Consider the following 27,311-nt stretch of genomic DNA (forward strand, 5'->3'; position numbering starts at 1 on the left):
TATGAGTAAATTACTTTCTTTATACAATAATAGATAATTATTCACTTCTCGGAAATAAGCTATCACAAAGATGAATCTGTTAAAGCTTAGAATAATGATTTAGATCATTCAATCAGTCACTTTCTAGTGCTTCACATATCTGGGAAGCATCGTCGATAGACATGGAGGTTCAGATGCAGACGTAAAGGCGAGGATTGGCAAAGCAAGGGCCGCATTCCTACAATTGAAGAACATATGGAACTCAAAACAACTTTCAACCAATATCAAAGTGAGAATCTTCAATACGAACGTCAAGGCAATTCTACTGTATGGAGCTGAAACTTGGAGAACTACAACAACCACAATCAAGAAAGTACAAGTATTTATAAATAGCTGTCTACGCAAGATACTCAACATCCATTGGCCGGATACCATCAGCAATAGCCTTCTGTGGGAGAGAACAAACCAACTTCCAGCTGAAGAGGAAATTAGGAAAAGACGATGGAAATGGATAGGACATACATTACGCAAATCGTCAAACTGCATCACGAGGCAAGCTCTAACTTGGAATCCTGAAGGGAAGCGGAAAAGAGGAAGGCCAAAGAACACATTACGTCGGATAATAGAAGCAGATATGAAAAGGATGAATTACAACTGGAAGGAGCTGGAAAGGATTGCCCAGGACAGGGTTGGATGGAGAATGCTGGTGAGCGACCTATGCTCCTTCACGAGGAGTAACAGGTGTAAGTAAAGTAAGTAAGTTTAATTAAAGTTAGTCTGCTATTTAAACAATCAAGTTAATAATGTCTACAAGCTCCCTACAGTGAAATGATAGGAAGTTTAAACAAGTTACTTGATTGAAAATTACTTTTTATAACACTATAGATAATTCAAGTTAAAAGTTTGATAAATAAATATGTACATATGGTTGAAAAAAATGAATGATAATTTCCATTTAAAATTTTGTTAGCTTGAACATTCACAATCAGTATGTCTATCATAATAAATGTAGTTTTATGCAAAAAACAAAGAAAAACGATTTACCTATTAATTATTACACCTTTTTGTTATAGTTAAATCGTAAATCTCTGATTTGTAATTAAAATATACTAAATTAATGATGATCATTTGAAAGAAGTTAAGTTGTAGTAAACGAGAACATCAATAGGGACAATCAAATGTATTTCAGTACAACATTACAGAATCTGTTATTAAAATCTGAGAACTATACAATAATTACTTCTTATCAGAATGGGTTTTGTGGAGATTTTTAGAAATTTCACTTGTTGAAATCATGAGTCAATTGAAGCTAGACCACCATAGAAAATCTGAAAACACTGGACGGCCGTTTCGTCCTATTGTGGGGCTCCTCACCAGTGCGCATCCACGATCCCGCACCCCGCGGGATTCGAACCCATGACCTATCAGTTAGATATAAGAACCGTTGGATGCCGGCTCAGCGGTCTAGTCGGTTAAGCGTCTGTCGCGAGACTGATAGGTCATGGGTTCGTATCCCGTGGGGTGCGGGATCGTGGATGCGCACTGCTGAGGAGCCCCACAATAGGACGAAACGGCCGTCCAGTGCTTCCAGGTTTTCCATGGTGGTCTAGCTTCAATTGACTCATGATTTTAACAAGTGAAATAATTACTTCATTTACAAAATGTCGATCATATTTGACTGTTCCTTTATTTCCATAGCAATTATTCACTGTTCTCATAACTTTTTCTATAATCTTTTTAAACTTCTGCTACCAGGCTTTTTTACTTTTGATTGATGATATATATTATTTATATCTATCGACATCAGTAGTACACATTATAAAATGATTGTAATACAATAAACTTGTCTCCATGAATTCAAGTGAACGAAACAATTTATTTAAATGTAAATATCTTGTTTATATTCTAAAGGAACATTTTTCAAACTAGAGTCAAACTGTATTGTATTCTTTTGAAAAGAAAGTCTTAACCGGTATATAAAAACATTGAACGAAAAAAAGTAACTTTAACGGCACGAAAATGAAGATGAAGAAGAAGGAGAAGAGAGAAAATAGCCACTTATGTCTTTAGAATATAATACCTGTTATCAAGAAATTGTATCGTTAGTCATTTGAAATAAAAGTATCATGTTGGTTTGGTTGGTTGTTTTCATCTTCCATGATATATTACAATTTAAACAAACATTTTGATGATAAATGACTAGTTTAAATTAAGAGAAAGTTAATAATTATGTTGAAGGAATATCATATAAATAACTCATTTAAACGAAATGTAAGCATGGAAGTTTCATACTAAACATAAAACATAATTGTGTATATTATTACATAGTTCCTATTCTTCTTATTCTTCCTATTCTTATTCTTATTATTAAAACAAACATTGAACAGTTTTGTAAAATGACCAAATAAATCAACTACTTATTAACGTTCTCACCTTTTTTTTAAAAAAAATAAATTAATATTAAATGATTTATGCATAAAATATAAATTATGTTTGTTTATTAAGCTAATACACGAAACAGAACACGTTAAAATGACAGCCATTTAGAATTTTCGAAAAACAAACAAACGCACTGCTAAAGAGTCCCCTAATAGGACGAAACAGCTGTCCAGTACTTTCAAGTTTTTCATGGTGGTCTAGTTTTGATTGACTCATGATCTCAATGTGAATGACTATACAGTTTAAGAAAAAAGTTTATCCTTTGAAATGTCTTCATTTTTTTTAATTTTCCAATTATTTAACTACACCTCTTGATTGATATTAAACTAATCATCATTTATAATAATTTCCTATACAAAAACAATAATAACATGGAAGCCTTCCAATTCTTCCAGGTTTTCAGTGGTGGTCTAGCTTAAATCGACTCATGAATTCAACCATTAAATTACTACAGTCTTCACGAACCTCTATTCTGATAATTATTATTATATTTTGAATTACATCTCAAGGGTTAATTTATCTAATTAAGGCAGTTTATCAGTATTGGATGGATAAATTTAAATTAATTTTGATAACGAAATAACATTCGTTTGGAGAAAAATCGTGAAAAAAAGTAAACCTTAATTGATATTTCATCATGGCATGTAAATCTTATGCAATGTATATCTCAACCACTTTTAATAAAATAAGGTTCATTGAGGTATTCAATTAGTTATAAGCAGAAAGGGATTGAGTATGTATCTGCATCGGTTGAAGCTGCTACTTCATATTAGACAACGAGATGAAACCATCAAATTCACTGTCAAAGTAACAAAAAGATACATTTGCGCCACTGTCAACGATTCTGAGCCATATCGCTCAAAGTCTCTAGTCATTAGTTACGACAATCGTGTAGACCACAATCAGATGATCTGTATCTCTCCATCCAGTTGAGATCAACAGACAACAAAATTCATGGACTGATGCTAAGTCTTCGTTTTGGGAATTTCAAGCTTTTGAGCATTATAATAATACTACCACATCAGCCGAAATTATTCTTCTAGATAGGCATAACTATGTTCACGTAACCCTTATCCTAATCACCCTAGTCGATGAAAATATTTTATTTCACCAGCCGAAATGCCATTTTTATCTACTGCCCACAGCTGCGCGTGTACTAGATTATGGTAGTCAGACGAACACCATAACTTCACCACAGGTGATGCAAATTAACAAAAGCTGTGATGAGATTTCCAAGTCTCACAACAATCATAATTACAAATAATCAAAGAATGAGACAGTAAATTGTTAAAAACACTAAACTTAAAATATGGTTTATCAGAAATTGATTGAGTTTTACAAATATTAATCTTTGTATGCTGACTCACTAAACTGTTGTTAAGAGTTTTCCATGTAACGTCTATACTTTCGACTTGGTATGTTAAGGAATTTCAAGCTCAAACAATACGATAATTCATCACACTTGTGTTTATCCGTAATTTTCCGAATAGTACTAGTTTGCCATTGCATGTCTTTAAAATACTGCTCTAATTTCATGTTTAAAGTTACTGAACACTGATAGATATAATCTAGCTTGACTTTGATTACATAATGTTAATACAATATCAGTCTAAAAATTCAGCAAGTTTAACAGATTCAATGAATTTACCAATATCTCTTAGTCAGTTACTTATACAACAACCTGAAAACATTCTTACTATAAATGATACATTTATAATGTTCTAACAAATAGAAATGCAAACTTTCAACTTATTTAGAGTAGATCAAGTTTAAAGATTTAAAGAAACCGTGAAATATTTGAAATTATATAACTAACTACACATACATAAAATTAAATAGATTAATTAAACACATAGTTTTTATCTGAATAAAAATATTTATCATAATTATTTACTTACTCAACTAAATTGATTAATCCAGTACTACAAGACCAATGTAATAAAGGCATTCCTGCAGATCTCCATGAATGATATTCTAATCCATGTGCAACTAATGCTTTAATAACATTTTCATCACCACCACCACGCATAGCAAAATGTAATAAAGTAGTTCCAAATTGATCAGTATGATTTACATTACCACCATGTTTTGCAAATGTACCAACAGCTTCACTATCTGATCTCATACATGCACTTTGTAATGATGCAGTTAATATATCAGTTGGAACTTTATGTTTACTTAAATATTTATCTAATCCTTGATAATCTTTTACTTGTATAAATGCATTAATTACTCTTGCTGGACTACCTCCACTTGAAACAGCACTAGCAATTTTTGCTGCCACTAAACGTTTACCTTCAGATGTAGTCAAATTATTATCTGTAATTGACATTATTATTTTAAATTAGTTTATCTTTAAAAATTCATTTAAGAAAAAGGTAAATTACAATTATATGTAGACTGTACTTAATGCATTCTTGTAAATGTATTCACATCTATGAATCATATTTATATATAAGCATAGAAAACATGTAAATAAATTCGGTTAAATTAGCTATTTGATTACTGGTTCATTTTGTTTTTACTATATGTCTGTTAATGTTGTTATGATTACTGTTGTGTTTTACACTTTCATCTCCTATAGGCTTATTTACATATGTATATATCTATATATTGGGTAAGTTAGAGAAAAAAATACAAACAAAAAAAACTACATTCGACCTGATGTGTCTTGCTTTCACTCAGATATAGGTATATAAACTTGTAACGACATAGATTATTTTCCCTTTTTATCCCTTAAATACTGACAAAAATAAAGTTGTGCTATTTAATATAGAATATTCAGTAGACATGTGAGATTATGATAGAACTGTGAAATATTCATACGATTTATGATTAGGATTACATTCATTATTATTTTGAAATAATATTTCATGTAGGTTTAATCAAACAATTAACAATTAGAGAATAATGAACACCACTATTACACTACTCTAATTAAATCATTTCAAATTAGTAAATAAGGATACATATAGGCCTATTATTTAATTTAATGTTCACTAAAATTCAGTTGAGTTTATTGAAAGTGACAAAACTAACAGAATTAGATCAAGGCCAATTGTACATCGGATGTTCTAAGTCCAAAAAATGTCAGTTTGTTCGTTTCAACAAACGAGACTATAATTTATTGGTCGTCTAAAAATTATAGTCTCATCGTTTAAACATAAACTATCGGAACGATGATTTTCATTATGCTTGAAATATAATTTCTAATCTTTTTCATCATACAACATCATAACTCATTTTTTAAATACTTTAATTAGTCAATGTCAAAGGATAATAAGCAGTAAAGAAACTTGTTAATCAGTGTCAATATTCTTATATTCAACTTAAGAAGTATCCTGTATTCAAAATAATACAGATTCATATGTTTAAATCAAACACTTACATATATGATGAAAATGTATCATTTTCATTTTGATTAACAATAATCTCTTTCATTGTTTTGTTTAAACTTATCATAATTTTTGCAGACTAAGCTTTTGGTTTGGTATTATTTAATGGGGACTGATAACGAAGTATTAAGGATAAAGAGATTTCACAATCAAATGGTGGATGTTTACGCTAGATTCTATTTTGACAGTACTTAATAGTGACTTTTAAGGTCATAAAGTAATTGTATTTTGTTGTATTCAACTCAATTTAATGTGTCTAATCTGTAATGAGTCTGGATATTATCATTGAGACCTCAACGTAACAAGAAGCGTGGATCAAATTCTACTCTGTAAACAAAAAAACATGTTTCAATTAAAAAACATAACAGTTAATAACTGAGAAGTGAGTACTTCAATTATTACCACCTTTATACTGTTCTACTTTCTAAAACTTTGCTGTCCATATGTAATCACCATATCTGAGTGAAGGAAAAACACTAGGTGTTAAGCAGCAAGCAATTGCCAGAGTGACGTCTTTGTCAGCTTCCAGATTCTCATCGCTTTACAAATTTTGAACACTAAGCAACTAAGACAAGAGTTATACAAAAGAAACGTTTTAAATGTTACTTTAAACACAGAAATCTATTAGGTTTTAGTGCTAAGCACTTGGCTAGATAAGAACACTGTTGGATGTCGGCTCAGTGGTCCAGTATGTTGAGCGTTCGCGCGTGAGATGGAAGGTCCTGGGTTCAAATCTTGAGAGCGGGATCGTAGATGCGCACTGCTGACGAGTCCCACAATAGGACGAAACGGCCGTCCAGTGCTTCCAGGTTTTCAATGGTGGTCTAACATCAATCAGTTCATGATCTTAATCAATAACTTAATAATTTCCACAACCTCATACTGATAATCACATATGATTTATATGTAGTCAGGTTGAATACACATTGAAGGTCAAAAATAAATCTATAATGTATAAAATTTTCAATTCATGTTAACAACTTATATGTGAAACCTATAATCTAGTACATATGCAAATCATATCTCAACTGTTTTATGATCCTGTGTACTGAAAGGTAAGTGATATAAAATGACTGACTAATATATATACCATCTAACAAGCGATAAATCTATTTTTGTTCAGGTAAAACACAATAATTTTACTCAGCTTAAGCAAATAATATTAAATCTGGATATAACTATTATTACTTTGTGAAAATGGGATCACAGGAAGCAAAATTTATCTTTCGGCCAAAAAACATAATTTATAATTTGTTTCAAGAATAAAACAACAGTAGGACAGTAAGTGATTTATTCAAACAAAGAAAAAAGGATCGAATGATCTTACGTTCTGTAATAATTTATCGAAAATCAATATGGTGATAATCACAGATTTGAAAAATATGATAAACACAGAATAAGAGTAAAGCTTTACCAAGTAACTAGTGCTTATATTTAACCATGAATAGTAGATTACTCTGTAAAAAGACCAATTGATAAACTCTAAACTATGAAAAAAATTTTGAAATCCATTACTCTTTGACTTATTCAGTGCTTCTCTAGATGATGGTTGGTTCATTATCGAAAAACTATTGCTGATATATAGTTATATCTTAAAAATTAAGAAATTAGTCAATAAACTGGTTCGATGAGACTATAATTTATGGACAACCTTTGAACGTCCCTATAGTGACCTTGAGAGCACCTAACTACTTACTAGGGCTAAATGAGGGCTATAAAGCAGTTTGAAGAGTAAGGATTATGATTCACAGTTGATGATTGGGGTTATAAATTAGATTTACAGTTTTTCATCACGAACTGACATTAGCTAAAATGCCAAGATACTATTTCGACAAATGGATGTGTGAATTTTGCGCCAAAATCCAAGACCTGTTATCTTAAATTTGATTGGTTCGTTCATAAATTATAGTCTAGCCACTAATTCTTATGTAGTCATTTAATTTAAGCAAGCGCTTATCCAAAGGTTCAAACTTAAACGTTACATTTGTTTAATATTCTATGATTTTCATAGATTATTTAACTTATATCAGTTCTTGGTTGAATTAACATTCACACTATACAATATCTTGATGAAATCACGAAGAATGACTATGAATATATTAAATTTCTTCATTTATTATAGAACATGGATATTATATTCTTAAATATTTAATCTTCCATGCTTTATTGCCAGATACATAGATGTATAATTTACCAAATTCATTTATTTAGTTCAGACATAATAATTGAATATAAATGTAATAAAAATAATGAAAGTTAACTGTGGTATTTGTATGAACTAATAATTCCTTTGTAATTGATGACTGCCTAATTTCGAAATGAACCGTAGTATTACAAGCTCACTGAATGTGTTCAATCTCAACACATTTAAAGCATTTAGAATTACTAAATACACATGAATTACATGGGTGAAACGAATCACAGAACAAGCATTTACCAAAATTGTGTTCATCTCCATGATCTGATTCAGTCATTATTAGTTCATACAAACACCACAGTTAACTTAACATTAAATTGTTCAATGAATTAAAATAAATGATAATTCAATATGAACATCATTTAATAATAATGAAAAATTATTGATAATACATGAAATAATTTTCATTTAATACATTTGTAAATTTTAATAACTTCCGGTAACTCACAATAATCTAGAACATTTATCTAAGCCTAACTATTAGAATAATGAAATAATTTAAAAGAACAAATAAATCCCTATTAAAATTATCTTGAACTCAGTTGTATTCATTGTTACTGTTACTTATATCAGAATCGGTTTTTTCTTATGATATCAAAGCTTCAATTTTAGCTTATTTCTTGAAATTTCAATGAAAGTTCCTTATTATTTTCGGTCTATTATGTCATATTGTCTAGAAGGTCAATCAGTCGTCTACAACGTAGGACGAAGCACATATATGCATCGGTCCAAGTTCCCACATCTTATTAGCACAACAAGATGAACACCAAATTCAAAGAAAAAGTTACTTCAATGGTAGTAATATATAAAAGAAAGATTATGTATAAGGATATAATACTGGGAAAAGAATAAGTCCGTATAAAGTAATATTTATGTCACGGTTTAAGGGAAGACAAAGAGTGTATACACCTACATTATTGTGATCGATTCAGAGCCATGTCACCCAGTGTCTCCAACCATTGGTTACGATAGTCTGTATTTACCACCATGGCTCAGACCAGAAGTTATTGACTTCAAGGACTAATGTCACATTTTGGTTTGGCCGCCCCTAACTTAATTTCAATCGTCTCCAAGACTAGTCAGCATTGCGCGTCGAGGCAATCAATGTTCAGGCATCTGTAACATTTCTAGAAGGATTCCTTGATGTTAAATGAAAAAAGATGAAACAATACTGTAGTACTTGTTTGACTACAAACCACATAATAATTGCATTTTTAAGTCATTTTTAATATCCTTAACATGTAAAACATGAAAGATGTTTTTTATAGCTAACTGAAAAAGAAACTATAAATTCAAATGATTTGTGTGGCGCGTATGTAATTGGTGCCTTCTTATACCAATGTTTATGTGTTTAAATAAATACATAAATAATAAACAGTACGAAAACATAAAATATTACTGCATAAAGTAACTCTCTTTCAACCTTCAAAAGTTTCTTTATCAATAACAACGATTAAATTGCATACATGAAATTTTACGAAACCAAAAAAGATTACATTTGGTCAGATGAACTGTTTACTCGAATATTATACTCCTTCATTAATGAGATAGTTATTACCAGTTTGTACAATATTCGGCATCTTGGAACAAACCATCATCATCTCCTCTTATTCGCTGTTTTCCTGATTTTGTTTACTATTATTTGCCATTATTTCTTCAACATTTCTTTAAACATTGATCAGGTGATTAGCCAGTGTTAAAGATTTAACCTTATAAAATAACATAATACTTGTCTGATAATTCAAATGAAAATACTTGCTAACGCTTTCAATGCATGTAGTCGAAGTTAAAACGAATAATTTCCTCATTCCTGTTACTTGATTCTAGCCTGATTTTGAGATATCAATACAGAATTTATTATGTAGATTATTATTGTTCATTCTCTTACAAAATCCTCAATAAATGAGAACAAATCAAACTTTCGATATAAACAAAATAGAAAGTGGATTCGTTGAAGTTAGAAATTAACACCGTTGAATGCCGGCTCAGCAGTCTAATGGATAAGCGTTTGCACACGAGACCAATAGGTCCTGGGTTCGAATCTCACGAGGTATGATCTTAGATGCGCACTGCTGACGAGTCCTACAGTAGAATGAAGTGACCTTCCAGTGCTTCCATGTTTTCCATGGTGATCTAGCTTCAATTGACTCATGATCTCGACTATTAAAATAATAAATATTCGTTTTTTGGTCATTACATCAAATTAGTAAACGTTCTTATATGATACTGATTAAGAAATCTTTGTTAAATGTGCTTCTGCACAGTGAATGGTGACTAAATCACTAACAATAAGTTTTCAACCAACCCTCATGTCTTATCATTTACACCTGTTACATTGATTATTAAGTTGTTTTTTTTCTTAAATTCAAAAACAAGCCGAAATAGTCATTATAAAAGAGATATATTCTCTCCTTAAACATATTAGTGAGAGAAATAACTAACTAATCCGGAAAATAAGCTAATAGTAATATACCTATTAATAGTAAATAACCTACACAAGAAAAATGATTATGACCATACATATTCATTACGTCTATACATTTACATAAATAGATTTCCATTTACAAGTTGATTCTAATTGTTCATGTAATTACCAAATATGGGCTTTACAAATTTGAATACAATCGTTGCTAAGTTGGAAACTAAAAACGACTCATCCAGTGAGAATTTTTATGCGTTAATCATTATTTAAAAAAAAAACAAAATATAAATTTTTATCAAATCTAAATATCGACTTTTATCACAGAATACTCTCAGGGAAAAAAATAGTGACGTCTTCTAAATGTTTACTACATAAATATGTACTTAAATATTAATTTGAAAAGGGAATAGTATTAATTCATCAATGATTTGTCATAACAAATGTCATACTATCTATTCCTCAGAGTTCATTGCATTCTTTTGATGAACAAGCTGATGTACCATTATCAAAAAATGTTAATTCCATATTGGATGAAAGTATTTTCGGAGTTGAACCGTTGAAGGTGAGTAATAAAATTTTTTCATCTGGGTCTTATGTTATTTGTTACTCACCAGTAAAGTATATCTGTATCCTGTTGTATACGTTAAGTATTGTCGGATATGAATGAAATCTTCCCGATTGGCAGTTACATAAAAAAACGTTTTTCGTTCAGACTGGAAGAATGTAGTCTGAATTTATGTTTAAAATATTTAAAATAAAATAAATCTCCAATATATTTATTTTGTGAATTCTAACAACTCTCACTTTCATTAAACACAATAGTAAACACTAATGACTTTCTATTGGAGATGGTTTTGAAGTTACTAATTTGAGTATGGATGCCATCAAAGCCAAATCAAGTAATCATTCCGCCTAAAATATTTCGTGTCTAACAATTGCTTACAAAGTACAAAGTTATTTAATACTGTCATTAAATTTAGTCGGACATGATAGAAATTATAATGATTTTCTTTCAAAACTTTCTTAAATTATACTCGTGTAGAATACGAAGATACTTAGCATAATAAAAGATATGATATTTAAGGTGAATAAAGACCAAGAAGTATTGGACACTTGCTAGGTTCATTTTAGAAAGATTTTACCGACATTCACTTGTGACTACTGTATAATATTTGGAACTAACCACTGTGAACCACTGTATCTTATCATAATTTTATCAGCTATTCAAAAAGATACGCGCGCAAGATTGGATTTTCTTTGTGATATCTTTAAAATATTACTGATTGAATCATGTTCATACTAGTTTGAAGTTAGGATAAGACCATACAAAACAATACGTTAGAAATAAACAATAAATATTTGTACATATTTGTAATTTTCCGACATATTCTCTAAAAAAAATGGCTTACACTGAATCACGACAAGTCAGAAAATTCAAAACCTTTATTCTTCTACTCATCAGGACATTGCAATCTACCCAATACTCAATTTATTAGAAATTACCAAGTTAGACCATGGCAATGATACCTACGAATATGTTAGAGATATTATGAATAAACTAGTCAGTAAATTTTACGATTTAGAGATAATATTTAAGTTATAAGACTAATATTAATGTAGTAAGTGATCTCAATGGAATGATGTTCCGGGAATGCGTATATTGTGCTTAACAGAATGATTTGCTGTAATATGCACTACTGCGTCTCCATCTTGAACGACTATTACATATATACATATATATATATATCTTTTTCAAACTAACATTTTTGAAATTATACAGATTATTGGTAAAATGCTTCAATCAGTTTATTCTGAAACTTGCTCAAGTTGTTAATTCGACTTCATTGTTCCAGTAAAACTATATGGAACTGCTAAGTAAATATATTCGGTTACATTTAGATGAGCATTTCATAAACAATGATGTTTGAATGTATATAAATAAATATTAGTGAATATAATTGCTAATTGTCAAGTTTCACCTCTGAATTTCTGTCTAAAATTTGTATTTTTTATAAAATATATTTTTTTCAGAAGTTACTATCAAAACAATTTATAAAAGATGTTTGTCGATCAAGTAAATCGATCGTTACTGACTACCTTAGAATTATGTCAATCACTTATACCACCACAAAGTTTAAACGAAACAAAAAATCAAATAACAATGTATATATTGAATAGTTCCCTTGAATTAGTTATGCTCTAATCATTCATTTTCAAGTTGACGAAAAACTACTCACATTTCTCTGATATTTAGTCTCTGAATTTAACTAATTTTTCAAACTATATAAAGCATGTATTACGAATTCACTAATAGAAACCTGTTGAATATATATGCACAAATATAAGATTTTAATTCAGTGACGAGATTTCTTTTACCAGATTATAAAACCATTCTTAAGTTCAAGTGGATATAATAACCCTTATTGATATCATTCAATTTAATAACATCTACGATGTAGAAGATCTTTATTTAGATAATGAAAGACAATCATCAATTTAGAGGTTTCACATTGATTCGTAAGTTTTATATGAATATACATTTAAATTTTTCCCTATATAGTTTATTTTTTCCTTTTAACAATGTAACATGCATAACAATACATATAATACTGTTGTATTATATATACAGTCTAGTTCTATCTAATCATATGAAATTGTAGATAGGAAAATTATTGATTTCTTATGTCGTATATATTAGCAATTGGTGATGTGTGTTATTTTTTCCCATTAAATAACTGAATTCCATTTTGAAAATGACACTTAGTTACAACTATCAGTTTATAATTATAAAATAATTGATGTTGTCTATAATGCTTAAAATAAATATTTCAATACAAGACATAAATCAAATTGTAAACGTAAATAAGATCCATCTTTTAAAAATGTTTAAAATGATCAATATTTTTTGTTCAAATAGACTGGAGGTTTTTTCCTTTCTTTTATATTTCTAACAAAAAACGTAAATTACAAGAATCTTTTTTTGACTTATTTTGTCTTTCTAAGATAAAGAAATACTAATTTCTATGTTCAATGAGAGATAATATTATATAAGAACTTTCATTTAAATTTGTTTTAAATAGTTTCATCATAATATTTGGGCGCCAAGTTGATATATAACATTACAAAAGGAAGAATGTATTGTGTAATATCTCATCGAAAAAATATAAAGTAAATCCAATGTAACCAATGGTATAAGAACGTATTGTAGTGTAACATTCAAAGCAATGAATTTATTTTAAAGAAATTTAAGAAATTTTTGAAGAATTTAATTTCGTTTAAGGTTTTTTCTTGATTGAGATCATGAACCGGTTGATGTTAGATCACCATTGAAAACTTGGAAGCACTGAATGGCCGTTTCGTCCTATTGTGTGACTCCTCAGCAGTGCACATCTACGATCCCGCCCGCGGGATTCGAACTCAGGACCTTAGGCCTCACGCGCGAACGCTCAACCTACTGGACCACTGAGCCGGCATTCAATGGTGTTAATGTCTAACCTCAACCACGAATTTTGAATATTTGACAAAGGAAAATTGGAAATTTTATTTCCATACATTAAAATGTTAAATATTCCTAAGAAATTAAGAAAACTTGAATATAACATAATAGAATCATTTAACTAACAATGATTATATCATAGTTAGCACCTACTATAAAGCACAATATTGTTCTATGTTTTAATATTGAATTACTATGTTCATTGTATAAATTTTCTTTTTCATGACGTTAAAAAAAGTGAAATCTATTTGTTTTAATTACTCAATTAGGATAATGGAACTTTTTTTTAAATTATTGATTTTATCATAAAACATACTTTTATGATAATTGTACTATAAGTAAATGAGAGAGCTGTTTAACTTTAAAGGTTTCTTTTTGATTTACAATACAATAGAAAATTATTGAGAAAGAATAAATCTTCAGACTAAAAATTATGATGGTATTTAGTTTCTTTCATTTGTTCTCCATTATACACGATTGTTGTGATTATTCTTAATTGGATTGTAATAAACTTCAGGGATGGAAATCATTTGTAATATAAGTAAATATAATCAGAGAAGGGTTTTGTGGAGATTGTAGTAATGTAATAATTGAATTCATGAGTCAATCGCGGCTAGACCATCATGGAAAAGATGGAAGCATTGGATGGCCATTTCATCCTACTGTGGGACTCCACAGCAGTGCGCATCCACAATCCTGTCTCGCGGGTTTTGAACCCAGGACCTATTGGTCTCGTGCGCGAACGTTTAAATTCATGACTGAATGGTGGTCTAAAGGTTAAGCATTCACGCACCAAACCAATTGATCCTCTGTTTGGATCTCGTGGGTCAGGATCATGCACGTGCACTACTGAGGAGTCCTATACCAAGGTAAAACGACCGTCCCGTACTTCCAGTTTTTTCCATGGTGATCAAGCTGCAATTGACTCATGAATTCAATTATTAAACAATTGAAAATATTGCATTATTTTGAAGACGGTGAAATAAGCTTAATCATCAAAAAATATGACTATCAAAAAGTATGTTTTAAATACTAAACAAATAGATTTATTTGCATAATTATTATTTGTTCTATTAAACAGAATTAAAATGTTTATTTTCCAAGCATTTCAGTTTTCCATTGTATTTAGCAGATTCTTTGCATTATCTATAAGACTCTATTAAATAATAAGAAAATGAAAACTATAAGTTAATAAATAAATTCACTTTATTGGTAAAACTATATAAATAAACTATCACAAACAATATACTACAAATTAATACACAGATTGAAACCACAAATTAGGTATTACAACGATTAATCTGTTTTTTGCACAAAACAGCATATTGATCCGTATCAGTTTGCCCACAGATGCAAAAGAAGCACCTTAGATACTGTTGCTGTTCTGCATCACAATATAGTGTTCAACTTAGAAAAGGGTCAGAAGTATGTTCGATGTGCTTTTCTGTACTATACTTCAGCTTTTTATTCTATACCAAGACAACGTTTAATTAACAAGTTAATCAGCATCAACACTGACAGCTGGATAACCAACTGGCCATGTTCCTACCTCCCTGGAAGGGAACAGTACACTGTGTTTGGAGGAAAGTGTTCAGAGTCTCTACTGTCTCATGAAGGTGTACCACAAGGAGCTGTTCTTTCACCTCTTCTTTTCTTTTTTTTTCTGCATGATCTGCCATCTTCCACAGAAAACACTTTTTTGAAATATGCGGATGATCTTACTGTATGTATGCCTATCTTTTCCTCTTTACATCCCATAGAAATGAATGAGTTTTTGCCTCGTATTGATTGTTGGTCTGTTGGTAACGGTCTTATAATTAATCCATCTAAATGTCAAGCTGTTAACTTTAGCATGAGAAATGAACGGAATCTAAATACCATTTTGAGATCCCATAATGCTTGTACCATTGGAGACTCTTTGATAAACACAGTGTCGAAGGTCAATTATCATGGTGTCACCTTTTCCTCTGATCTCCCTTGGTCTTCTCGCGTTTTATTGTTATTGAAGAAGGTTTTCCGTCTGACTTACTACATAAAGAGATTGCATACTCTAGGGATTATTCGTCATTTACTCCTACGACTTGTCAATTCCTACATACTACCTATTATTCTTTACTGTTCTCGATTATTCTTTCCCGGGCTTTTGAGAAAAGACCTTTCTGTATTGCGGAGAGTGCTGAAGGCAGTTAGCAAGATGTGTGGTGAATCTTTCGAGGTCATAATTAATATGGTTGTGGATAGACATCTAAAGTCATGCAAACTCCTGGCATGTGTTATTTTTATCAGATACTAACCATCCCCTTCACTCTTATCTTTCTCCTTGTATATCTTCTGGTAGAACGAGATGTAATTACATTAAAATCCATGCACGCAAGCAAAAGTATGTAAGTTCTATAATACCTTACCTGGCAAATATACTCTGTGACGAAAAGGTTGTTAGAGTTAACCTAGTCAATAACCTGCATTCTTAGCATGTCTCTAATTTGAAAAGTTGTACAGTTTTTCAGGTTTTTTTAAACCTTTCTTCCCTTTTTTTGTCTTTGTTTCTTTTTTTGTCTAAGAAACTTGTTGAAATACCCTGTGCTGAGAATTCTATATTGTACCAAAATATAACATTGAATAAAGCCATTAATAATAATAAAAGTTATCTAATAGTAATAGAGGTTAAAAGTTATTTCAAATATCTAAATAAGCAATGTTTTACTACTACTACTACAAAAGAAGGATGAACATAAGCTATTAGTTGTTTGACCTTAAAGTATTTTGATGTACACTACTAAACTCGATTTTAAACAGTTTCTTCATTCTTTAAATAGTGATTTAACAACTTACTTTAAAAGAATCAAGAAACGCTTGCTTAAACATATTTCTATACTCAAATTAATTATTTATATAGATGTAAATAAATAATATATTTGTAATATTTCAATGAGTAGAAAATTTAAATTTTCTGACATTTCGTGACTTAGTGTGAACCATTTCTTCAGGGAAGAGTGAATAACCAAATCGAAATTAATTCAAGTTTAAATAGTACAAACGGAACAACAAGAATATTATGTGACAAAAATGATTAAATTACATGATACTCGACTCGAAACATAAAGAGGTTAGTTAGACACAATGGTAGGTCGCGAGTAATTAATACTGAAGAAGTAAAACAGTTATCTAACAAAAAATGAGTAATATGAATAAATGTTTCCGTTCAGTTTTAGATATTATGTGACGCAATATTTTTGTTGTTCCGTTTGTACTATTTAAACTTGGATTAATTTTGATTTGGCCTACACTAAGTCACGAAATGTCAGAAAATTTAAATTTTCCACTCATTGGGATATTACACATATTAATGGATTTATTTATAACAATCTACCCAATGCTCAATTTATTTGAAATTATCAAATCAAACCTTGGTAATGATACCTATTTATGTTGATAGTTCATTCAATCATTGATATAGTTTGAGAATAGTTTCTGTAACATATTAACACAATTGACTATCATAAATGAATTTACAATTATTTTGTTTGTTTTATTTGGCAACTTCACAATAGAAATTGATCTATGGTTCAACAAAGAACTTTCAAATTGTGATTTAATTCAATATTTTTATTGCATAACGAACTTATATTGAAAACAAATGTTCATATGTTTTCATATAATTTTATACTGTCAAACTTTCATAGGGTTATTTGAATATCAGTATTACATGAGCTTAGTCTATTGTTTACTTTGTTTTTTTTTATGGAAACGGATTCTTTTATTGAGTTTTATTTATATTACTAAACAAAAAGAAAACATCCAGAACCATAAATGATGAACAAACAATAAGTTAACCTTTTTATTTGTTATTTTGGGTAATTCATTTCATAAAATTCAGGCTATAAAAATGTAAGTTAGTCAATTACATCAAAATACGTTTTTTTCTTATACTAACATTATCGATCTGTAAAATGACGCAATAATATAGTAGAAGAAAATATGAGATGAAAGCAACTGTTGTCTAGTTTCTGAGCACATCATATGATTAAACAGCTGTAAGTTAAATCGAAACTCCCATTGATACACCAAACTATTCGAGTTCATTATAACACTGTATGATTAGATACTTTTTTTTCAGATTGTTTGAAGTCAACTTAATTTATCTTTATAGACGATATAAACTGATGCAAAACAAACTAATCCATTTTCAATTTAATCTAACTCACAAACAATACCAGAATGAGTAATATTATTCAACTAATCATTACCAGAAGTTTGACTTGATAATTTCGAATAACTTGAGTATTGGGTAGATTGTTATAAATAAATTCATCAATATATTTGTAATATTCCAATGAGTAGAAAAATTAAATTTTCTGACGTTTCGTGACTTAGTGTAAGCCACTTCTTCAGAGAATAAAATTAACCAAATCACGTTTAAATAGTACAAAGGAACAACGCAAGAATATTATGTATGAGTTGACTGCATTTATCTCATAATATTCTTGCGTTGTTCTTTGTACTATTTATACTTGGATTAATTTTGATTTGATTATTTATTCTTTGAAGAATTGGCTTACACTAAAATGTGAAACGTCAAAAAACCTAACTTTGCTACTTATTGAAATATTACAAATATATTAATTTCTTTATAATCATCAACAGTTTCTAGAACCAAATGATTGACAATAAATAACCGATATTGATTGACAATATCAAGTGTATATTTATCATTAATCGAATGCATTAAATTTCAATACCAATTATATATGAACAAAAATTGAAATTCATTTACTTTCGTTCTAATAATACCATTCTCATTCTAGTAACTATAGAAAGGCTATCTGAAAACATTGATAATAAACTCGTGTAATAGATTCCATAAAATAAATATATAATGATGAAGAGACAATATTGATGTTTGTCTCCGTGATAACTTTCTAAATTTGTTATCTATCATTGTCTATCATCTGATTGATTTTTCAAGAATATGAATATTGAAAAATGACTGGAAAGTTATCTGTTTAGGTTTATTTTAATCATTAAAATCATAACCACCTTGAAGTAAACAATTGGATATTGAACAAAACGCAATAATGACTAATTCAAATAACAAATGAATATTGACTGGAAGTAATGATAATCTACCGTTTGGTAGTACATAGTGTTGGAAAAAAAAACAAATTCAAAAATCTATACCGAACATTATGAAAATCTAAATAAAAATCTACTAAAAGAAAACTAAAATCATTTTATTGAAGTCTTTTTGGATATCGTTTTCACTTTGTTCTGTTATCACGAATATGTTCAGTATATTGTGTTGTGCTTTTATTTCAATGAAAACCTGGAAGCACTGAATAGTTGTTTAGTTTTATTACAGGACTTCTCAGCAGTGCGCATCCATGATCGCGCTCCAAAACAGTTCGAACCCAGGACCTTCGATCTCGCATGTGAACACTTAGCCTCTGGAACATTGACCCTGCATTCAGTGGTGTTAATGTCTAACTTCAACCAATCCATGAAATTGTGGGACCATCTTCCATTGTACTGAGATAGATACCTGTCTCTACCAGACATGGCTTAGCTCTCACTAGAACTCCGAAAATTCCCTCATGATTAGTTAAATCATATTGCGACGTTGACATTTTTTTAATTTAAAAAGGTTATAAACATGTAAATTTTGGTTATAAAGTCGTCAAAGTAATAATAGTAGTATTAAAAATAATGATAATAATAACGTTAACTTGATACTTAGATATTCTGTGATGTTATACTGAAATATATTTGATTGTCCCCACCAATGTTTTCGTTTACTATAATAGTACAACTTTCACGAAAACCTAACTCTCAGTCTATACTTCGTGGATCTAACTGATCAAGAGTGGATAGTTGGTACTTTGCCTTTTAGAATGGATAAACTGTGACTTGTAGTGGAATTTGAAACGTTAATTTCACCCTGTTTTTTTATCAGCTGGTGATGAAATATATGTTCAAATTAATACCATTTGTTGGCTAAATCACTTGAAATAAGTTGTGTTGTTTTTGTTCTTTTCATTTTTATCAGGAATACATTAATCTTATAGTAATGGTATCATAGAGAGTAGTAGAAATAAAATCATAGTTAGTGAAGTGTAAAAGAACATAGTTTTCACATTAACCTGAAAAATGTATATTCGAATAGATTGTACAAATGAATCAATACAAGTTATGTATGCACATATTACCAGGTTCAGATTTGCCAATACGTATGTACATGATAAAATGTATAGTTTATACTTACTGGTAAAAAATAATTACACAATCAAAACGAAAATTTATAGAACATCACTTAATCATACATGGATTTCAACAATAACCAGTCTATTATCCTCATCGTTGATTACTGTGAGGCAAATGACACAATGTGCGATCCACTGTGATATCTAGGTATTCCGTTTTAAAATATCTACATTACCAGTTGGAATGTTTTCTTAAAAATGTCTACAAAAAAACCAGAAAAAAATGCTTTCAACTAGACAACACAAGTACTACTTATCACTAATCATAAGAATATAAATAAAACTAGCTTGCTGTTATAGAATGCAAACTAAATATAAACACTTCAGTCGAAAACAAAACATTGGTCAGGTTAGAATAACTAGATGAGATACCGGTTCTTCGTCTTGATTTTTCATAATTGATGTTAACAGTAATTTTAAGCTTGTGCATTTCATAGATGTTACAAAATCTGTTGAATAAAGAACAATACGTTGGTAACTTTCAAGTATTCATCTACAAACAAAAATTTGACTATATGAAATGGACAAATATATACATGATAATAATTAACATGGTGTACTGGATGTCACTCACAACGATGTTTGTAAGTAGTGTGTAGTGGAATGTGGTGTCGAAGTTACCACAGTTGTCGAACAGAGTGAAGGGTTTCAGTTCGTTGGAAGCATGGTGTTGGCAGAATACTTGGAAGCCAGTCGAGAAGACAGTTCAGATTGCAGAACACGCTTACTACTTACTTACTCATTTTACCTCTTGTGGAGAAGCATAGGCCGTTCACCAGCATTCTTCATCCAAATCTGTCATCTAAATCCTTTACGGTTGTTTCCAGTCGCCATTCATCTTTTTGATAGATGATTTTAATTCAAGACGCAGTGTGTTCTTTGGTCTTCCTCTTTTCCGTTTCCCTTCAGGATTCCAAGTTAGCACTTGCTTCGTAATACAGTTTGATGATTTCCGTAATGTATTTCTTATCCACCTTCAATGTCCCTTCCTAATTTCCTTTTCAGATGGAATCTGTTTTTATCTCCACAGTAGTCTGTTGCTGATGATATCCAACCAACGGACATTGAGTACTGCAGAACACACCGGAATATGTAAGTGTACACTCAAAGGCTATGTATATGTATTATGTAAATACATTGTAACTTCGCACAATATATAACAAAATATTGAAATTTTAGATATTTACTTTGGGGAAATTGGAATCGATATAGTTAATAAATGTTCAAAGTGTGGATTATAAAACAGTTTCCATTGTAAAATTTGGAACAAGAAATATATATATATATATATATATATAGTAGTTGATAAAGTAAAATATAGTTTAATTCGCATCGTCAACGACATATGTGTATTTAGCGGAAACTTATATAACTGGTAAAAGAATATGCATAACTTTATTCGATTAGATTGACTGACAGTGTGTAAATGGTGGGTCAAACTTAAATTTTTACCGAGTGTGAACTTAACTTCAGCATATAACAAGGATTATAAACATTCAAGTGAACAACCCTAATTATTGTATTTGAACAAATTATATATAAATATTCTCCATTTTCATGCTCAAGAAAATATCAGTATACAACTTTACCAAGTTTTAATGCTGTTATTCCCTTCAGATTTTTTTTCTACATATCCCTTGTTTATTATTTTCGTATTTAAAATTGGCTTGGCAACACAACTTTTTGTCTTCAGTGTACTACATAGTATTTCATGCCTACCTTTCCAAAACTTGACCTACTTTAAACATTGAAATATTTACTTATTTTTGTTATTCTATTAAAATGATAAGGGCAGACAACTTAAATTTCATATTATGATTGACTTTTGCATTTTTCTTTATAATGTATCTGTTAAACGAGTTTTTTTGGCAATAATGTATATATAGCAGTACACTATGTTCAACTACTTAAACAATATGACTTGTAGATAATTCATGTAAAAACTGGGTTTCTAATTCGGAAAGTCTACCTGAGTTATTTTTAGATAAATCACTGAGAAATACAGGTTTCATTAAATTTATGACTTTGGACCTTATCACTTCATATAATGTGATTGTTTTCAAAGAAAATAAGCTGGCTATCAGTATGAGCATCATCCCAATTATGTAACTTTTAAACATGTACAGATTTCATTTCATCGAGAAACTAAGAAAAAATTAATGGACAATATGAAATCCTTCATTTTAAAAATTGATGTGATAAGTAACGAAAAGGTTGTAGCAAAAAACACAAACGATGCTAATTCTCACAGTAATCTAGGTCTTATAACACTATAGAAACACTAATAACATAAAACCTAGTTCGTCACTTTGAAAATTTGTTATTTAGCGAAACAAAAACTCTTCATATCCTATCAGTTAAGGTTTGAGTTCTTATACTGTTGATACACTTGACTGAGTATTTATCAATCATTGTTGGCAATATGTCCATTACATGATGACTGTCTCAATACATCCATTTTATCATAGGTTATTTAGGATATATGTGCTGTTGTTATGTAGTTGTGAATATCAATAACAAAAAAATAAATTCTTGTCTAATATCCATTAAAAAAGTTAGCGATTATTTCGATCTCGATGGCTTGGTAAATAACGAGGTAACGTGTGGAAGATACTGGGTTTGAGTCCAAGTATAGATGACAACATCTGGATATATACACATCCAGCTGAAAAGTCTTGAGTAAGATGAAACACGTGCCCTAAATTTCACTGCTAGCCATAATTTATCCACTGTATACAATTCTTCTTATTTTTTTCTAAATTGATTCATATTTCAGAGAAATGTGGTTAGAATTATTTTTTGTGATGATCAGTTTAGTGACAGAATTAAGTGTTTAATAGGATTGTTCAGAATATTCGGCAATTTGAGTCAAAATCTGAAGTACAAAAAATTTCGCTTCGTCAGTCGTCAATCTAAAATCTTGATACTCCAAAAAATTACTTTTTATCAAAAGTAACCTATAAAAGTCTAACACAATACATACATTAGATGCACTATAGAAATAAGTTTTCATTTTCTATTTCTTAATTTGACTTATATTTGATTGGTTACAAGTATCAAAACACCAATGTAACTGACACTGTATGTCAATAGAAACTAAGGAAAATGATGATGAAGTAAACGTTGATGTCGTTGTCCATAAAGATAATAAAAAATTTAAAATTAAACCATTTACCTCAGAGAAACATAATAACACTAAAAGCATCCGCCTAAAATATAAATCTTCACCATTATCTCACTACTTTTGTAAGATTTATCATCGCGGACACATATTTTCCCCAACTTGTGATTTGAATTAAATATTTAGTATGATAATCGCCCTCTTTCACTGATAAAGCATGCTTTAAGTTAGTTTTCGTAGTTGAAATTCAGATCTTTATTGTCTAAGTTACACACAACAATTTAAACATGACGAGGAGTGCATCAACCTTAATAGTTAATCCCTAATTTCATAGACTGGTGAGTGTCCTACAAGTCTATCATCTAATAATCACTTATATTTGACAAAACCTAATCATGTTTATTATCGTGTTAAATATTTCTTTGTGTATATTTATTACTTACTCATAGAAAAGTAACTCTTAGCTGCCCAGTTGTTCTGTCTTCTAAAATTCTCTCATTTTAGAACATTCGGTTACACAACACATCAATTTATAAAACTGAATCATACATTTGCAATTACACAAACGTTAACTATTTCCATATAAAAACAACCAGATTCTTTTATGATTTCAAATAACCTCATTAATCTCCATATCATGAGTACTTACTTACTTATGCCTGTTACTCCTAATGGAGCATAGGCCGACGACCAGCATTCTACAACCCACTCTGTCCCGAGCCTTCTTTTCTACTTCCATTCAATTCTTGTTCATTTTTCTCATTTCTATCCCGATTTCTCGGCGTAATGTATTCTTTGGTCTTCCACTCCTCCTTCGGCCTTCAGAATTCCATGTGAGGGCTTGTCTTGTGACGCAGTTGGGTGCTTCCTCAATGTGTGTTCCATCCACTTCCAGAGATTCTTCCTGATTTCGTCCTCCGCTCAGATCTGGTTTGTTCTCTCCCACAGTACGTTGTTGCCAATAGTGTCCGGTCAACGGATCCGAAGTATTTTACGTAGACGACTGTTAATAAACACCCGTTTCTTCTGGATGATGGCTTTCGTAGTTCTCCAGGTTTCCGCCCCATACAGTAGAACTGTCTTGACATTTGTATTGAGAATCCTGACCTTGGTGGTGGTTGACAGTTCTTTTGAGTTCCAGATGTTCTTCGGTTGTAAATATGCTATTCTTGCTTTGCCGATCCGGGCCTTCACATTTGCATCAGATCCACCATGTTCATCAATGATACTGCCCAAATATGTAAGGGTTTGTACATCTTCCAAATCTTCTCCGTCAATTGCGATTGGATTGGTACATGCTGTGTTGTATCGGAGAATCCTGCTTTTCCCTTTGTGTATATTGAGACCGACTGCTGCTGCTGCTACACTGGTCGGCTTTTCCTGCATTTAATGTTGCGATTACGATAGGAGGTCTAGATCATCTGAGAAGTCCAGATCGTCCAACTACATCCTAGATGTTCACTGCATTTCGTGCATCCCTTCAGATGTTGACGTCTTCATGATCGAGTCGATCACCAGGAGAAAGATAAAAGTGTGAAAGTAAGCATTCTTGTCTGACACCGGTCTTTACTTCGAACGAGTCTGTGATCTGTCCTCCATGCACGATTTTGCAGTCATGAGTATCAATTATATAATTGTGATTTTAATTAATTGACCGAAGAAGGTCTTACCAGTTTGCTAAATGAAACGTTTGAATTGTTTAGATCTTAATCTATGAGATTGTTTCAAATATAATTTTAGCATCTAATGTCTTTTATATACTTGAAGTCCAATTTCTGTCAAACTATTAGTTCAAATTTTGACAGACGTTTATATAAACTAATCATATGTATCATTACAAATTTACTATTAGAACGTATTTAATAATCAACTTTTCTTTTTCTCTTACACCAAACTTCATGAACTTAATTTTTTTTAATTCAAAATGATTTGTCTACTGATCTACCCGATTAAGACAGAGAAGTGATTGACCTCATAGTGATTATTACCATGGCTAGAATAACTTGAAATTATCAACTTAGAATTGATAAGTCTTTTGTTTTTCTTCTTTTTTCTTTTTCAAACTTAGAACAAACTTTCTTTTAAAATCACAAATAGTTTGTTTATTCCCTAATTTATTTATGTGTATATCCATATGCATACACATGTTAATGTGTACCACTTCGATCAGTATATAGTTTCATGATATTTATTAGAAAAGGTGTAATATTTCTCAGTACCATTCAGAGTGCAGAGTAAAATTTTATTAAAATCAAAATTGTTTACAAGGGTGCACAAATGTTAACAGTTCATAGTAATAATTTGTACTTTATGTCTCAGTTACAAAATATTCTATATGAATGTATATTTAGTAATATATCAATTGGGTAAATTAACATAATGTATAACACAAAACTGAATCAGTTAAACTTATCACACTTTACAATAGCTTAGTGAAATTCAATAAAGGTAGTATACCATTAAAGTAGATAAGATGGAAAATAGAAATCAAATATTCCAAGATATAAATCACATAAAGATCATCTTTGGAACTGGTGTCAAATTTAAGCCATTTTAAGTAGTGTTTGAATAGAGAGGTTTATAACATCAAATATAATCCAAGCTAATAGTTAAGGATTGATCTCCTACTTAAAGAATATTTTCAACAAGAAGCACATGAAAGAAATAGTTCTGTCCAGTGAAAATATTGTGTTTTAAGCACATTGTATATTTGGAGCGTTCCACTTTCAAAACGAATTACAGATTGCCTTTGAGATCACTACTCCATATTCCATAGTTTTCAATCATTTTTCAGATGATAATGGTTCATAATAAAAACAAACTATAATCAAAGACCTATATTCTGTCTTTAAATTCTTCCACCTTAAATGTAAAATATCTCAAATAAGTTAACAGAGCAAAAATTTAATGACATTCTACTAACTACTGAGAATGATAATCTTTTTGCTAAATGAAACTCTATAAGAAGTTGAAAACCATTCTTACCATATTTCATTAGTGATGTGATTGGTTTAAGTAGTGCTTCAGTAATCGTTGTATTATCAGGATGTATGTTATAAATTAAATATAATATATCAAATCCATTTTTCTTCTCGTCCTTTGGTTCATCTTCTTCCATTTCATCAGTAAATTGTAAAGCAAAATATTCTAAAATTCATAACATAAAATAAAAACTAATAGAAACTGAAAAATTACACCTAAATCATGCCACGTACTGACAAAACAGTTAACACCATAAAATAATATGAAAGTAAGTTTTAAATAAGTAACAACATGTGACTGGGTGCATTTTGTTTGTTTGTTTAATAGTCATTCTTACAATAAACCAGTCAGTCAGCCCTCATCAACCTAGAGCCTAGCACAGATGTACATAAGCTCAAGTTCTCACACCAAATTATGGTTAACATGAGGTTAAAATAACAAGTTGAGTAACAAAACCGATTGAAAATAATGTAGTGACAATAATAATAAGAAAAACTGAATATTGCGATGATAGTTTAAGATGAATGAATGAAAAGATATGTATGACAAATGCTAGAATTCAAGATCAAGCGGTATATTGTTACTAAGTTTACAAATCAATCCGCCAATAACAAGAAACTTCAAAATACTTACAGGTATATTTGTTTGAATTTTAACTTAAAATGATCAACTTTCATTTATGGTACATAAAATATAATGGTTATTGATGAACAAAGGAACTTGCTGCCAATGATTGATTGATTGATTTAATGAGTAAAACCAAGAAAAACAAAATACCAGTTTGACATTTAAGTAATTAGTTATTACAATTACACAATCTAAACATACATTTACCCTGATAGAAAAAAAAACAGTTCGCAACTTATCATCATGAAAAATTTCCTCAAGTATTAGTATATTTTTCTCCCTGTCTAAATTCCAGAAGAACGAAGTGTAATTAGATGCGCACACTTGGTGGAATAAAAGTACTTCACAGTACTGTGTGAGGTATACAAATTATGCTGTAAAAATACCATTCGACAT

At 30.2% G+C, this 27,311-nt stretch overlaps 3 protein-coding genes across 3 annotated transcripts in view; 1 reads left to right on the forward strand and 2 right to left on the reverse strand.

The window, feature by feature from the left end:
* MS3_00005763 (uncharacterized protein) overlaps positions 1 to 4,838 on the reverse strand; it is a 41,731-nt gene extending 36,893 nt beyond the window's left edge. Inside the window, exon 1 of the mRNA XM_051213848.1 lies at positions 4,317 to 4,838. Within this exon, the coding sequence (XP_051073501.1) occupies positions 4,317 to 4,750 (434 nt within the window). The 5' untranslated portion in view covers positions 4,751 to 4,838. The remainder of the gene's footprint in view (positions 1 to 4,316) is intronic.
* Positions 4,839 to 14,769: 9,931 nt separating this feature from the next.
* The window catches only part of MS3_00005774 (uncharacterized protein), a 39,595-nt gene continuing 27,053 nt past the window's right edge, over positions 14,770 to 27,311 (reverse strand). Inside the window, exons 15-17 of the mRNA XM_051213854.1 lie at positions 26,292 to 26,453; positions 18,703 to 20,387; positions 14,770 to 15,084 (exon numbers count right to left, since the gene is read on the reverse strand). Coding sequence (XP_051073502.1) covers positions 20,353 to 20,387; positions 26,292 to 26,453 — 197 coding nt within the window. The 3' untranslated portion in view covers positions 14,770 to 15,084; positions 18,703 to 20,352. The remainder of the gene's footprint in view (positions 15,085 to 18,702; positions 20,388 to 26,291; positions 26,454 to 27,311) is intronic.
* On the forward strand, positions 15,578 to 16,642 carry MS3_00005785 (uncharacterized protein). The gene has a single exon (XM_051213863.1). It carries the CDS (start codon positions 15,658 to 15,660, stop codon positions 16,219 to 16,221), a length of 564 nt encoding a protein of 187 aa, XP_051073503.1. The 5' UTR covers positions 15,578 to 15,657; the 3' UTR covers positions 16,222 to 16,642.

Source organism: Schistosoma haematobium, chromosome 1 (genome assembly GCF_000699445.3).
Source record: "Schistosoma haematobium chromosome 1, whole genome shotgun sequence".
NCBI classification, from domain to species: domain Eukaryota; kingdom Metazoa; phylum Platyhelminthes; class Trematoda; order Strigeidida; family Schistosomatidae; genus Schistosoma; species Schistosoma haematobium.

Excerpts from the sequence above, each read along its gene's own strand:
- MS3_00005785 (XM_051213863.1), top strand. The coding sequence starts at position 15,658 with ATGCCTATCTTTTCCTCTTTACATCCCATAGAAATGAATGAGTTTTTG.